At 36.5% G+C, this 16,677-nt stretch overlaps 1 protein-coding gene across 2 annotated transcripts; it reads left to right on the forward strand.

Moving 5' to 3' along the window:
- The first annotated feature begins 624 nt into the window (after positions 1-624).
- On the forward strand, positions 625-8,356 carry fam168b (family with sequence similarity 168 member B). Of its 2 annotated transcripts, none has more exons than XM_046848500.1 (7): positions 625-815; positions 1,889-1,977; positions 2,100-2,183; positions 4,643-4,785; positions 4,890-5,067; positions 6,923-7,047; positions 7,137-8,356. In XM_046848500.1, the coding sequence occupies exons 2-6, from the start codon at positions 1,908-1,910 to the stop codon at positions 7,033-7,035; spliced, it is 588 nt and encodes a 195-aa protein (XP_046704456.1). In that variant the 5' UTR covers positions 625-815; positions 1,889-1,907; the 3' UTR covers positions 7,036-7,047; positions 7,137-8,356. The 2 variants fall into 2 exon arrangements, with proteins under 2 accessions (XP_046704456.1, XP_046704455.1); XM_046848499.1 differs by having other exon boundaries at positions 628-815; positions 4,887-5,067.
- The last annotated feature ends 8,321 nt before the right edge of the window (positions 8,357-16,677 follow it).

Consider the following 16,677-nt stretch of genomic DNA (forward strand, 5'->3'; position numbering starts at 1 on the left):
CCCAATTTCCACTGGTACCCTGTTGGCTAATGATACCTGTGGTGGTTGTTGGTAACCCAGGCCTCGACCGATCCAGTATGAATTTCTGAAGCGTTTTCAGAGGCAGTAATTAGGTTTAGGTCTTTTTGGATTTAGTTTTAGGACTAATGTCGGTTGCATCTTAAAGTGAGGCGCTATGAGTATTAGGTGTGTACAGAATTTGTATGGTATAAATGATCAGAGACGTCATGATTAGACAACCGAGACATCAGACATCAGATCATGTGTTGAATTTAAAAATCTGAAAATAATTAATGTCACTAAATTGCATGACAATAATAATAATATAATTATTATTCTTCTACTTCTTCTTAATCCTCTTTTTCTTCTTCTTCTAAATTGTTCTTCTTGTTCTTCTTGTTCTTCTTGTTCCCCTCTTCTTGTTCTTGTTCTTCTTGTTGTTCTTCTCATTCTTATCGTTCCTCTTATTCTCCTCATTCTTCTGCTGCTGCTTGTTCTTCTTCTCCCTCTTGTTCTTCTTCCCCGGGTGTGCTTTGTCCAGCGCGCGCGCGCGCTCTCTCTCTCTCTCTCTCTCTCTCTCTCTCTCTCTCTCTCAAACCACTGAGCGCCGCTGTGGGTCTCTACCTGACACAGTTTCCGTGAATGAATCCGGAAGTGACGCACATCTCCGACAGTCCTGCTGCGCAGTGTTCGTAGCCAGTCTTAGAGTGCGAGGCGACCATCAAGGGCTAAAATCAGAAAAAGAGATCGCGCTTGTTTCTGTGCTGTTATTCGCAGGGAGGAGACACAGAATCCACATCACAACACGAGCAGACGTAAGTAAGCGTCAGCGGCGCTGTGTAGCTGCGGACGGGCCCGGGGTGAGGGGCCTTGAGCGTGGATTAGTGTGGGATGGAGCGGGAGATGGATGCGGCGGAGATGCGAGTGGGAGAATAAGGTGGTACAATCTGGGGATACGGGAGGATGAAACAGCGCAACGCAACGCAGTGCAATCCAATCCAATCCAATGCCATGCACTGCCAAAACCGCGGCCTACGCTGCTGCATCTCCTCACACCGCTAGCATGCCATGTTCTCCTCAACCCCCTATTCCGTAAAGAGGGACTTGGCTGTGTCCAGTCTGGAGGCTCACTGCTGATTTTTAACATGCTCACATAAACCAGTAGTGTACCAAAGATTAATTACACTCGAGACCAGGGACCAAAAATGTCATTGTAAATAAAACTGCACCTGAACAGCATAGATGTCATTGCTGGAACCGCACAACACTAGAGAAGTGTTTTGGCTGAGCTGTAGTATACTCCAGTTTTTAGAACAGTGACATGGTCCTGTAGTGCTGTAGATCAGCTTTATCTCACACACACGCACACACGCACACACACAGTATCTTAATACTGTAGAGATTTACTGCTAAAAAAGCACCAGGGTAGATTACCAGAAAATAAGTGTCAAAAGTACATTGCAGCCTTTGGAAAATATTTATCATCATTTTTACAAAAATCTGGCCAGAGAAAAGTGTTTGCAGCCAAAAAGTTTGGAGTGTGTGAAGACACGACTGTAAATGTGCAGAAACAGGGATACAGCGACATATAGACATTCGTAGATATTTAAAAGTAGAGCATTTCCGTACAATCAAGTTTTCACAGCGTTGTATCTGACATGGTGGTAAATATACGTTTAAAAGAATACACACAGGTCAAGGTATTATGTTTTTTTGAGGCCCAACATGCCACTTGAGATATTTCGGATGATCAGTGATAAAATGTTATATGTATGAATAGAGAAATTGGTGTGAAATATTAACTGGTCTATAGTGTAGTGGGTAGGTTTACATGTTGCATTGTCTGATTCCTAATTCTATAATTATTCACTACCTTGTAATTATTTAGGAGCCAAACAATCAACATTATGAATCCTGTCTACAGCCCTGCACAAACAGGGGTTCCCTATGCCAACGCTAAAGGAATAGGATACCCAGGTAAACAATGAAGAGATTTTGTTGACTATTTGTCTTGTAAAATAAATGGTTTGTAAAGCATGCCTGATTGTTATACTATTCTTAGGATGTATTACTAGTTTTCCTCTGTTTTTGTGTCATAGCTGGATTTCCAGTTGGCTATGCAGCGGCTGCCCCTGCATATTCCCCCAGCATGTACTCTGGAGCAACACCAGCATTTCCTACAGGTAAGAGAGACATCCAGAAAGAAGACCTGTATTGGCCTCAGACCCAAACGCCATAATGATTAAAACTGCTATGCTGAATCCCTTCTCCCCTCTTGCTTTACTTGCTTTCTATTAGGGCTGCAACTAAGGATTTTATATATATATATATATATATATATATATATATATATATATATATATATATATATATATATATATATATAAAATTCATATTTTCAGGGTATTTATGTATAAAAGTATACTTTAAAAAAATGCAAAAGCAATTTTGCATTATTGAGTTTAAATATCTTTAATTTAGAAATGATAAAGCTTCTAGTGGCTGCTTGTTGGGATCCACGAAAAACTAATTTCCGCCACATTCTTTAAACACACACAGAAAATATTTGCAAGAATATAGCGAGATGAATTGTGTATAAATTTGTAAAAAAAAAAAGAAATCTGATTTATAGTGAGTACTGTAGTACAGTTCTGTAGCATATGCATAGTTTCTCTGCTTGTTTATTGGTTGAAGTGTCCTATGACATAAAAAAGGGATTGAGTTAAAGATACACATCATTGCATTCTTTATTTTCATTGGCTAAAACTCCACCCATTTTTTTTTTATGTCAGAGGACACTACAACCAGTAAATAAGCAGAAACCTACGGTTTCTTGTAATGGTACTCATTTCTTATGATGAACTGAAATCGGGACCATTTGCAAAACAAATAGTTATGTGCCAAATTGAAAATTGCGACATGGAGTGGGAGTGGAACCGTGAGATTCGAACCGTGATAAATCGAGGGATGACTGTACAACACTGTTTTGACAATCTTTGTAAAAAAAAAACCAAACAAAAAAAAACCAGATATTTTGTTCATTTGCGAAGATATAAGCATCTAGAATATATAAATAATTTTATGTTGTATAATAATTAAATGATATACCGTAATTTCCGGACTATTAAGCGCACCCAAATATAAGCACTGAATTTGACAAAGATTTTTATTTTGAACATAAATACGCCGCACCTGTCTATAAGCCGCAGGTGTCTACATTGAAACTAATGAACATTACACAGGCTTTAATGAAAGACAGTGTCTGTTAAACGGCTTGTATCTAAACAGTAGCCTAAAAGGAAGTCATTGTTTACTGTCTTCCTCCTTCTTTTCACAACTATTTCTCTCGAGAGTTTTTCTTTTGGCATCGTCGTGCGTTTAAAAATCACCATCGGTGAATCTTTTCTCCTGATGCCGTGCAGCTCAGAACACAGGTGAAGTGTTTTTTCATGCCCGGTTGTTTTCAGCGTGACGAATGATTCGCATTTCCTGTAGACAGTCCGAGTGACGGGCAGGCCGAACGTCAGAGGAACCTCATCCATATTTATGTGGTGCAGCCCGATTCAGTGGAAGCGCATCTGATTTAATATAAAGAGTTTCATTGGTTTACCTGAACCCGTTCGGCAATTTCATTGGTTATGGGGCTCAGGTTTTTGGATTGAAGCTTATCAAACCGGGAAAAAACCCCAGGAAAAATCCATAAATTAGCCGCTTCATTGTTTAAGCCGCGGGGTTCAAAGCGTGGGGAAAAAGTAGTGGCTTATAGTCCGAAAATACGGTATGCATAAATTAAATATACAAACATTAAAAACAAGCATTTGAATAAAGTAAAGCAGTAAATCAAGTTGGAAAACAGAAGTTATCCATTGTAGCAAATAAATGCTATAAAAGGAATGGAACAGAGAAACACAGCGAGCTAACAGGCCTTATCAAAAAAAAAAAAAAAGAATAATCATTTGCTGAAAACCGCAACAGTGAGTAGAAATGATAAATTTTCTATTTGCTGCTTTTAGATTGAGTTTGTTTGCACCGTTTTAATTAAATCCATCACTGTCGCGAGCGAGTCGATTGTACAACCTGATGCACACAACCTTGCGAATTACGAAGAACAGATCTTGTGCGACTGTCCTGAAGTTACAAACAAAAAATTAACACAATAGCACTTCATTAAACTACACCATTTTCACATGATGAGGATTCTACAGTTTTTACTTACCGTGCTGATGTTTCGCCTTCATCCGTGACACTCGTGTGTTTTCTTTTCATCACTGTGGTACTTCAATCCCACACAAGCTCCGCTTTACACAACTTCCAGGTACAGTTTTCTTTGTTGCATTTAATATAAAATGCTACCATGCCTTGAATGACTTGGGACGCACACTTTTTCCTGTTGCCGGTTGACCCTGTACCTTGCGCCATTAGTCAAGCTGCTGTGTTATCTTGCTGCCACGCTAAACCCATAACTTTAACAACCCAACTATTCAATAACGAATTTTGTTATTGATTTTATCAATTAGTTATTGCAGCCCTACTTTCTTTGCACTTGGATGATTGTGACATAATAAAGATTAATTGAACACTTCAGTGACTACATTTTTTTGGACTTTTTTTTTAAATTTATTTTTTTATAACTATTTTCTAGGTTATGCCCAAGGGACACCATTCAAAATGTCCTGCTCTCCAACAACAGGTGCTGTACCCCCCTACTCCTCTTCCCCTAATCCTTACCCTGCTGCTGTGTACCCTGTGAGGAGCTCTTATCCTCAGCAGAATCCCTATGCTCAGGTAAGAGGCTAATGCAATTCATGTGTACATTATCCTGCAGAGTACGCATGTAGATGACTTTTTCTTCATAACAAAAATTATATATATATATATCTTCACAGCAGCAAGGCACTTACTACACACAGCCTCTGTACGCCGCACCACCTCATGTTATTCATCACACTACAGTGGTTCAGCCCAATGGGATGCCAGCGGCTATATACGCTCCTCCCATCCCTCCTCCACGCCCTAACGGAGTTGCCATGGGAATGGTAGCAGGAACTACTATGGCAATGTCTGCGGGTAAGCAAACAAAATTGTGACATACTGTATAGCTCAGCAATGTTATACAACATTAACATTATGATCAATTGTACAATGTCACAATTATTGTCAGCAATTTTCCTAAAAGTTTTGTACCGCATGTTTTAGATTAGTAAAAATCTTAATTTGAAGACAAAAGATAGACTTTGTTTTAGTGATGAATAATTTATTTAACACAATTAGTTTTATAATATACAACATTTTTGTTTTGTATGTCTCCAAACATATTATGTATAAAAATAAGTATCATAATGTAATCATTTTATCATGCTGCCCAGCCCTTTGATTGATTCATTTTCCCCTTTGTAACCTACACACACCAGTTAGAAATACACTTGAATAAAAAAAAATCCTAATCCTGAGCAAGTTTAAATAAAGGAGAGGGAATTAGTATTTGGTGACCATATTGAACTGCGTGTATAAAAAATGTAGGCAAAAATTACACAAAATATAAAGTAAAATAAGGTGCAATATTGTCTCGGCTGTATCAGAAATACATATATATACGGTATATATATATATATATATATAAATAATAATTTTTATTTTTATATTTTTTTTTAAGTAGTTGACTAGCCATTTTTTCACAGATGAAGCAAAATCTGTTTCAGGACATCAGAAGGCTTAAAATAACATTTCATTAGGAGTAAGATCTTGCACGATCCAGTAAAAAAGGGTGCAAGAATTGGTGGCTGTTATTGTCATTACATGCAGTCAAATATTATAATTATAATTATAATTTTTATTTTTTTTATTTTATTATTTTTTTTAAAGAAAGGGATGATTAAGACATTGATTTATATGCTTGTGTCCTGGATGCAGTATGATGCTTGCATTACTCCTGTCATATGCAAAGGTCACATGGTGTAAACTGGAATTTACTCATTCGTTCAGTAGTTTGAGCATCTTAAGTGAGTGCTTTGTCCAGGTCAGAGTCAATGGGGTTCGAATTATTTAGTATTATTTAGAAAAAATATGGTTTAATGTCTATCTCCTGGGTTTTTTTTATTGTTTTTGTGTGAGGAAAAATCTTAATATGTTGCTCTATTTTCTCCAGTGTTGAGAAGAAATCATTTTACTGATCATATGAAATCATTTAAACAAGTTCTAGTCATCACATGTATGGAAGCTGCTGTGTTTGTGAACTATTCCCAAATATTAGCTGCTTCCTGGAATGTTTTTATTTCAGAACTGTATCACTATCAGTTGATACTACCATCGCATATTATATATATATATATATATATATATATATATATATATATATATATATATATATATATATATATATATATATATATATATACATATATATATATATACATATATATATATATATATATATATATATATATATATATATATATATATATATATATATATACATATATATATATATATATATATATATATATATATATATACATATACATACATATATATATATATATATATATATATATATATATATATATATACATATATATATATATATATATATATATATATATATATATATATATATATATATATATATACATACATATATATATATATATATATATACATATATATATATAATATATATATATATATATATATATATATATATATATATATATATATATATATATATATATATATAATTTCTAAATGACTGTTGCTAACTGAATCTATTAACCATGATTTATTGATTGCTAATCATGCTTATTTTGTGTATCTGCTTTATGCAGTCCACCACCAGAGATTTTTATATGTTTTGTATTTCACAGTTTAAGTGGAACGTTTTTTGGGGGGTTGTGCATATGTGTGTAATGCCTCCTACTTTCTACAGGAACATTATTAACAACTCACTCCCCAACTCCAGTAGCTCCCCACCCAGTCACAGTGCCCACATATCGAACTCCTGGCACACCCACCTACAGCTATGTGCCCCCTCAGTGGTGAACAGAAAGCACTGTAAGTATAAACCCATATTTCAGTTCCCACTATTATACATGTTACATATAAAGCATTTTATCCTCTAACTGTCCCTGTGTTCTTCACAGGTTAGAAGATGATAGATATGCATTTGCACAGTCCAGTATTTTACAGTTGGGGCTGATGCCACATGTGTTCCCAGCCAGTCGTTCTTCCTTCTAAGCATAATGTGAATCTGAACCCCGTTGGACGAAGAAAGAAAATTTTGGAGTGGGAATAAAAACCTTTACGTTTCTGATCACATTTGTTAGCATTACTCATGTACTCCGGCATATCTCACATCAGAAGACTAGCTCTTCACGCAGACTTGTGTTTTGTGGACTGTCTTGCAGTTTTTATAGCATATAACTCTTGAAGTGGTTAAAAAATGTGAAGGGTAACGGACTTAGTTTGTATTTGGAATCCATATTGAAGTGAGTGCATGTACGTATTGAAAATAATTTCGCTAGCTGAATCTACCTGCCATGATTGATGCAAAACCATTAAAGGGTTATAAGAAGCAACATCCAAAGGGTCAGGGTCAACGCAGCAACTTCATTCAATGCAGTGTCTTTGTTAAAACATAGAAAATATAAATTGTTGTCCTTTTTTAAATTTTTTTTTAAAGAAGACAGTGTTGTAAAGTTTTTACATTTGTTCGATTTTAACATGGGTTTTATTTTTTATGTAAGTCTAAATTAGATGTCTGTATCGGAGTAGCATTTGTTGTTGCTCTTCTGCCACTTTGTATGTGAATGTTGGTTTGGGTATTTTTTTATTTTATTTTATTTTTAGTTTTTTTTTTGTGCCTCAAGCACAGTTTACCATTTCTGTTTTGATGGTTTATCATTCCTCATGCTCTTGCTTGAAAATTATTGCACATCTTTGCCTGTGTGGAAACAGATTGGTTGGCTGATATGCCAAACATACCGGTGTATTGGTGCTGAAAGCATGCCTACTTATTTCTGTGCTTTTAGGATTTGCATTTGCTAAGAATTAGAAGATAGCGTGATGGTTGAATCATTGCTTATCTAACACATTTTCAGATGTAGTAAAACAAATGTGTGTTCAATTTATAACCCAGGCATATTCGATAACACTACTGAGGACATAGTAAGTTATTTGGTTAAGAAACCCCCAAAACACTTACATTGCTTGTTACCTCAAGATTGCACCATTACTGACTGAATTTCATTGTCTTTTTACTTATTCATATTTGCCTATGTCGCCTTGGTTAAAGAATGTTTTGTAATGTTTGTGTTTTTGTTTTGTACTTTCAAGAAAGACCAAAAATAAATACAATAATAAACCTTGTCTTCAGTCTTCGGTGCTGAGAGCTAAACGTCGGGTTGAAATGTAGCTAAGTATTTAGAAAGTGGGTTACCATCGTGTATTATATGTGCTTGTCAGACCTTCTAGTGGTTTTGTGAATTATGAGATGAAGGACTAAGACTGAATCAGAGTTTCCTTTTAATTCAGATGCTAGTGATATCTACAGAACCGAGTTAGTAACTACAGGTCTTTTCAAGAAAGAAAAATTTCAGTCAGAAACTGGGGGAATAATAATAAAAAAAAGTTATACAACCAGTACCTGGGTTCTCACGCCCCCATGCGGCAGGGATATTGGCTGCCTCTCAGGGTTTATTTTTATTGCAGTCTTCTCGATAGCACAGATTTTTACACAGATGTTAAATAAGTTACCTTTACGATGGAAGGCAATGGCATGCAAATGAAAGTCTACAAACAGTATATTGGTGATATTCACGCAAATACACGTACTTATTCCCCCACGCTCAGTTCAGTGTAAATAGGATTGCTCAGAGGTAATCCAAAGCTTTGTTTTATAGTTTCACATTTCAGTATTTTTTTATTGGAATATAACAGGTGCTGCCTCTCCTTACTGCACGTCTCTGCTGCACTGAAAAAGATGGCGAAATATAAAAAAATTAATAAATACATGTAATTATATTATTGAAGACTTGAACGAGTTTCAGATAGTCTCTGTAGCTCCCCCTTCTGGTCAGCAGTGTATTACTATCAATTAAAACAGGGGTCACCAAACTTTTTTGATACCGAGAGCTACTTCTTGAGTACCGACTAATGTGAAGGGCTACCAGTTTGATACACACTTCTGAAATAACAAATTTGCTCAATTTACCTTTAATTATATGTTGTTATAATTAATTAATGATATTCATCTAGTACAGGGGTGTCAAACTCAATCGCACAGGGGGCCAAAACTCAAAGCACACTTTACGTCGCGGGCCGAACAGGAGAAAAATTTATTGAACACACTAAAACTAAATTTTTTTTTAACATAAATATTAATAAAAACAGACAGGAATATTATTCCATAATAAATCAACTTAAACTTTAAATAAATAGCTCTCCATAAAAATATCTCCTGTCAAAATTATACAAGTTAGAAATATAAACATGCTGCAAAAAACTCATAAAAAGTTTGCTTTTAAGTATCAGATTTCTTTGCTCTTATGCCATTTTATAAAAAATAATCTTAAACTTTAAATAACTTAAAATATTTTGCTCTTTATAAAAATATCTCCTGTCAAACACCAGACATCTCACAGCTTCATCATGCAGCTCTTCAGAAACTCTCCCTCAGTAAATAACCGGCTGATATGACTCTGATTTCTCCTTTGTTTTCACACCAGCTTCACTTTGTGATTTTGCTGTGGTGAAAAACATCTGCTGAAATGTCAGATTCTTCTTTAACTCCTCTACTTTCTGTATCTTCTGCTCTGCATTTAGGTTTTTCATCTTCTCCTGATGTTTTGTCTCGTAGTTCCGTCTTAGATTCAATTCCTTAATTACAGCCACAGTCGCTCCACATATAAGACACACGTGTTTCCCGGCAGTGTCAATAAACATCTACTCAGAATCCCATTGGTTTTGAAAGGCTCTATTTACCGGTAGTCTAGCGTTCGGTAAGGCAGCTGAAGCGCTGCATTATGGGATCTGTAGTTTGTGTTATCAGCACGTCATATCGCCGTGACATTAATAACAATAATAATAGATTTATATAAAATCATCTCGCAGGCCGGATATAATTGTACGTCGGGCCGGATTTGACACTGAGTTTGACACCCCTGATCTATGTGAAGACACTGATCATGTTAATGATTTCTCACAATAATTGTCAACATTGATTTAACAAGGTAGGAAACAGCTATTTTTAGAAAAGCGACCTGGTGCCCGCGGTCACCACGTTGATGACCCCTGAATTAAAATTTAACATTCCCAAGCCGTTCGGTTTCTGCTCACCGGTGATTGGTTAAAAGCAAATGATTATTTCCTATTCATTTATATTTCTTGTCTTTTTTTTTTTATAATAGAAAAATATCTCCATGGACACAACAGGTTCTTCTGAACAAATTCAAATAGAAAGTATATCATTACTCAAGCTTGTGCATGTTATTATTTGTCATGCAATTTGGCAAATAATTAAAATCTTGGCAAACTTTCACTGTGCAAAGTAAATATTTAGGTTGCTTTAATATAAATTTTTTTCTTCTACCTGAAACATACAAGTTTATTAGGCAACCATGTATATGTTCTGCTCTTTTCTAATAATAACTTACAGAGGTGGGAAGCAATGAAGTACAAATACTTTGCTACTGTACTTCAGGAGATTTTTCTGGTAATTTACTTTTTACTTTCACTTATTAAAATTTTTTACACAAATATTTGTGCTTTCACTTTAGTTTTAATCTATCTGGTGACATGTCACTATCTTTTCTTATTATTACACCATTTTCAGTCCATCAACCTATTCCTTGTCTTTGTCAGTTTTTTTTTCCAATCTACCACTGGTGTATCATTTCCTCACACACCACAGACGTAGACTAGTTTACGATGCTACTGTAACAATGAGAAGAGCAGAAGACAACCAGAAGTCTGGGGTTAGCGTGGATGAGACAGAGGGAGCTGAATGAGAACAGAGACATTCCTGATCACCTGATCATCATCATCATTTCTCTGCTTTATGGTGGATGTTCACCCTTTATACATTTATTAGATAACAAAATTTGAAATTTGTTTTGTATTAATATATTAATATGATGTGAGGTCCAGTTACCAGCATGGCACTAAAACATTAATGACTACTTGTTACTTAAGTACATGTCAGATGCCATATTTCTGTACTTTTACTTGAGTGAAAAAGTGTAATCTGTATTTCAACTACTACCAGAGTCTTTCAAAACACAAGTATTTGTACTTCTACTTGAGTGAAGAATGCATGTACTTTTGCCACTTCTGATAACTTCTCAGACTTAGTGGTTTCCAGGGTAAAATGCTGCCACATTTATTTTAACTACTTAAGTGATTTTAGGATATCATATACCATATTTTAATGTCAGAAGAATCCTAGAAGTAACAAGTTACCAGTGAAATAGAATGGTATTTTATTGCCAGCATGAGCACCAATATTAGCGTGTCAAATGTGGTCAAATATAGATGTTAAATGGAGGTTTCACTAAAAAGTTACATACATTTCCATTAACATTTCCTGATCATAACATCCAAATGTGCTTCTTCCCCCAACTGTTGACACAATGTTGGAAGCACACAGTGTCTTTGTATCTTGTATCCATAAACAAATTGGGATTAACTGGCCCACTAACTGCACCTCAGACCTCTTCACCAGATATCAGAGGTTGACATCACTAAAGCTCTTGTGGCTAAATGAGTGCAATTTCCCACCACCACACCACACAGCCCTATTTGTTTAGGTGCAGGAGAAAAGCCTACAGAACTCGCACGGTATTGTGAAATGAGGCTTGGATTTGGAAAGAAATTACACAATTTTTGAGCAACTGATTTATTAAACTAACCCATAGGGAAATATGGAGAGACTGCAAGACATTTCATGTGCCGCTTTCTGAGACTTAACACCAGATTTACTACACACAAAAAATAAATAAATGTGTATGTAAAAAAAATTGCGAAAAATACATAAAGAAATTTTAAAATACAGTCCCTGACAAAAGTCTTGTTGCTTATCTATTTTATAGAAACACCTGCTATTAACCTGACTTTTAATTAATCAATTGGTGTTAGAAATAGCTCATATTAAAAGTTAAAACCCTCCCAAATAATGTTTAATGCACTGAAATAAATTAGTTTCACTGAAAAAAGATTTATCATTTATTCAAGACAGAAAGGTCAAATTTTGGCAAGATAAAAGTTTTGTCGCCTCTACAGAAATTGAACAAATTTACTGCAAATACAAAAATATGTCAACAAATTAAGTAGTGGTGCTGTGAGATCCAAATTTAATATCTTGTATGACTTCCATGAACTTGAAGGACTGCATCCATGTGGTTTGGCAAGGATTCATACAATTTATTGATGAAGTCATCAGGAATAGCAAAGAAAGCAGTCTTGCATGCCTCCCAGAGTTCATCAATATTCTTTGGTTTCGTCTTCCATGCTTCCTCTTTCATCCTACCCCACATATGCTCAATGATGTTCATCTCTGGCTGGCCAATCCTGGAGCATCTTAATCTTCTTCGCCTTGAGGAACTTTGATGTGGAGATGGAAGTATGCGATGGAGCACCATCCTGCTGCAGAGTTTGGCCTCTTTTATGGTTGGGAATATAAGAGGGAGCTAAGATTTCTTGGTATTTTAGACTATTGATGTTGCCTTCCACCCTGCAGATCTCTCGCACACCCACATACTGGATTTAACCCCAGACCATGATTTTTCCGCCACCAAACTTCACTGTTTTCTGGGTGAATCTCGGATCCATGCGGGCTCCAGTAGGTCTCCTGCAATATTTGCGGCGACTGTGGTGTAATTCCACAGAAGATTCATCTGAAAAATCCACCTTCTGCCACTTTTCCAGCGTCCATCCTTTTAGCAGGCTGTGGGCCTTGGCAAATGCCACACAGTTTTTCAATTGTCTTTTGTTTAGTGCTGGCTTCTGGGCACTGATTCGACCATGGAGGCCATTTCGAGACAGAATCCGACAAACTGTTCTGGTTGACACAGGGACTTCAGGTGACCAGGGCTCGTGGAGCTCTGCTGCAGTGGAAAATGGGCTGGCCTTGGATTTTTTAGCCAACAAACAGTCCTCTCAAACAGTTGTCTTGCGGGGTCTGCCTGACCTGGGCTTGTCAAAAACGTCTCCAGTCTCTTCAAATCTTTTTTTTATCCTCCGTACTTGACGCTGAGACACATTGAAGGTGTCTGCCACGTCAGCAGTGGATCTGGGCTTCAGCCTCTTGATAATCAAAACTTTAGTCTCAGGGTGAATCTTAGGCATGTTTGCAGGGGTCTAGTTGCAGTTGATGTGAAGGTCTAGTGTATTGGGGTTCTTTTTATACACTTCTGAGACTTAATTGATCCATTATTAGTCACAGGTGAAGCTCATATGACAAGGTGACAACACTTATGTCTTTGCAAAAATTTACTCATTGGGCTTTTTGTGAATATTAGAATACTTTTGAATACGTTTCGTTTTGCACTGAAACATTATTACAAAAGCTGTTGGGATTAAAATGAGCAATTTCTTGTAAAAGAATCTTGATTAGAAATAGATTTCAGCACCACTTCAGGTCAATTTGTACACAAGCGACAAGACTTTTGTCAGGGACTGTAGCCCAGAGAAGACAGTGGCATTTCTGGATCACGTTCACTTACATCATCATTATGTTCACAGACAATGATTTCTGGAGGTGCTTCTAAACCTATGCAGTGATTTCCATTACAGAACCATGCCTGTTTTTAATGTAGTGCTGCCTGAAGGCCCAGAGATCCAGAGGTTTAATTTGAGACTTCAAAGCACTTTGTAAGTTGTGCTGCATCATTATTTCCAAGCTACTTAAATATAGCAAATACAATTAGTAAAAATGTCAGGAGCAGGTGTACACAAGAAAAATACAGGACCGAGTAGTATTGTTTGAAAAGGTCTGTAGGAGGTTAAAATTCCTGTCATTTTCTTTACATTGTTATAGTTACAGAGTCAGATTTTTTAGAGTTCTTTCAAAAATGTTAAAAACCTGGTTTCAGATTATCACAAATATGCATTCTGATAGCTGGGAATGAAATAAACCCATGTACCAAGTTTTCAAAGTTTGGGATCATTTCAAAATAAAACAAAGAAAATACCGTACAATACCATTTTTAAAGTAACTTAAAATGTATTTTTATTTATATAAAGTGCTTTCAAAAAGTGCCTCCGCGGTGGCCGTATACATTTTTAAAGCGGTCAATAAATACACAGATTTAGTGCGTGGAAAATTTCAAGCAGCTTTTCGAGAGACAAGAAAACCACATCATAATACTGAGATTTAATTAATAAATAAATGAGTGAGAATAATTACAGGAATAGTTTCCCATAATTTACTCTACACAGTCACTGCAGAGGGCCTTTTTGAACACAACTGTATTTGTATTTTGATGTAATAGAGATATTGAATGCATTAAATGGTTTTAGTTTTAATTAATTTATATTTTATTTTACTTATATTTAAATGATATTACCAATATTTTTGTATGCAGTTTCACCAAAAAAGATGTTTCTTATAAGAAAAAAAAACTACTTGTTCATTTTGTTTTCTCTCTTATTTAGTATTACTCTTTAATAAATAAAAACTACTTCTTATCAGATTACTCGATTAATCGATGGAATAATCGTTAGAATTCTCGATTACTAAAATAATAGCAGCAGCCCTAATTTATTTGTACTAATCTTGAATTGCATTTCCCAGTACTACTTACTGATAGCATATAATTGCACCCCATTTGTGGATAATTAGATTAGATTCAACTTTATTGTCATTGTGCAAGGTACATGTAATGTAATAAAGTTGATTAGTCACACCATGACGTTATGGGAAAGAGTAGTGGAAGCCAGGCTGAGAGAAGAGGTGTCCATTTGTGAGCAACAGTATTGTTTAATGCAAAGGGAGAGTACCACATATGCATTATTTCTTTGAGAATGTTAATGGAGAAGTATAGAGAAGGTCAGAAGGAGTTGCATTGTGTGTTTGTGGATTTAGAGATAGTGTACAACAGGGTGTCGAAAGAGGACATGGTGGTATTTTATGAGGAAGTCAGGTGTGTCAGAGAAGTATGTGAGGGTGGTGCAGGACATGTATGAGGACAGTGTGACAGCAGTGAAGTGTGCAGTAGGAACAACAGACTGGTTCAAGATGGAGGTTGGACTGCATCAAGGATCGGCTCTGAGCCCTTTCCTGTTTGCAGTAGTGATGGACAGGTTGACAGATGAGGTCAGACAGGAGACTCCATGTACATGATGATTGTGGATGATACTGTGATTTGTGATGATAGCCTGGAGAGCTGGAGATGCGTGCTGGAGAGAAGGGGAATGAAAGTCAGTAGGAGTAAGACAGACTAAATGTGTGTGAAGAAAGAGGGCAGTGGAGTGGTGCGGTTGCATAGAGAAGAGGTGGTGTAGGAGTTTGGGTACCTGGGGTCAACAGTGCAAAGCAATAGAGAGTGTGTTAGAGAAGTGAAGAAAAGAGTGCAGGCAGGGTGGAGTGGGAAGGTAAAGTTTATAGGACTGTGGTAAGACCTGCGTTGTTGTATGGTTTAGAGACAGTGGCATTGAGTAAAAGACAGCAGGTGGAGCTGGAGGTAGCAGAGCTGAAGATGTTGAGGTTTTCGTTGGAAGTGACAAGGATGGACAGGATTAGAAATTAGTTTATTAGAGAGACAGCACATGTAGGTCTTTTTGGAGATAAAGTGAGAGAGGCATGATTGAGATGGTTTGGACATGTGTAGAGTTGGGACATGGGGTATATCGGTAGGAGATGCTGAGGATGGAGGAAAAAAGGCAGGCCAAGGAGAAAGTTTATGGATGTGGTGACGTGGTGTGGTGTGGAGACGGATGATCCACTGTGGCGACCCCTAATGGCTGAAGTCAAAAAAAGAAGACAACTCGTTTTGGCAGCAGAACTACAAAGGAGAGCCAGAAGGTAACGCAGACATTATGGATCTCTGGGTTAAGAGACGGCCCACCACACCATTGTCACAAAAATGCGTGAGCGTGAGAGAGAGAGGGGACGACAGCATACAAATATCCCAGTTGACCAAACACTCTATATCCATAATCCTTCCAGATCTTCAACTTTACCTACGAAAAACCTATAAATAAAATGCTTGACTAAATAAATATGTTTTCATCCACGACTTCAACACTGAGACTGTGTCTGAGCCCAAACACTAATTGGAAGTCTGTATCAATACTGTGGGGCTTTAAAAGGGGAAGAGCTACCCCCTGCTGTAGTCTTCATTATTTGAGGTACAAACAAATAGCCTGCACCTTTTGATCTAAGTTGGCATGGTGGATCATAATGGTACAGAAGTTCATGAAGAAGATACTGTGGTGAGAGACTATTAAGTGCTTTAATGACCATGCTTTTAAGAGTCCTATTGAACCTCTCGGCAATGTCATTAAAATCAGCACATCCACAGATCAAGTCAATGCAGGCCATTTCCAGAGGTTTTGATGTACCGATACTTTTTGAAGAAGAACAAGCATTGGGTTCTGAGGTTTTTGATCACAAATGTTAAGCTCATAAAAATCGGAGCTACTAACCATAAAGACTGTATAAGACTGCAGAAAGAACATTACTTATAA

Source organism: Silurus meridionalis, chromosome 4, assembly GCF_014805685.1.
Source record: "Silurus meridionalis isolate SWU-2019-XX chromosome 4, ASM1480568v1, whole genome shotgun sequence".
Classification (NCBI taxonomy): Eukaryota; Metazoa; Chordata; class Actinopteri; order Siluriformes; family Siluridae; genus Silurus; species Silurus meridionalis.

What these genes read in the sequence shown, in the direction of transcription:
- fam168b (XM_046848499.1), top strand. Translation starts at nt 1,908, where the DNA reads ATGAATCCTGTCTACAGCCCTGCACAAACAGGGGTTCCCTATGCCAAC. An exon ending in TAAAGGAATAGGATACCCAG is followed by an intron (nt 1,978 to 2,099) that starts GTAAACAATGAA and finishes TTTGTGTCATAG; the next exon opens with CTGGATTTCCAGTTGGCTAT. An exon ending in AACACCAGCATTTCCTACAG is followed by an intron (nt 2,184 to 4,642) that starts GTAAGAGAGACA and finishes ACTATTTTCTAG; the next exon opens with GTTATGCCCAAGGGACACCA.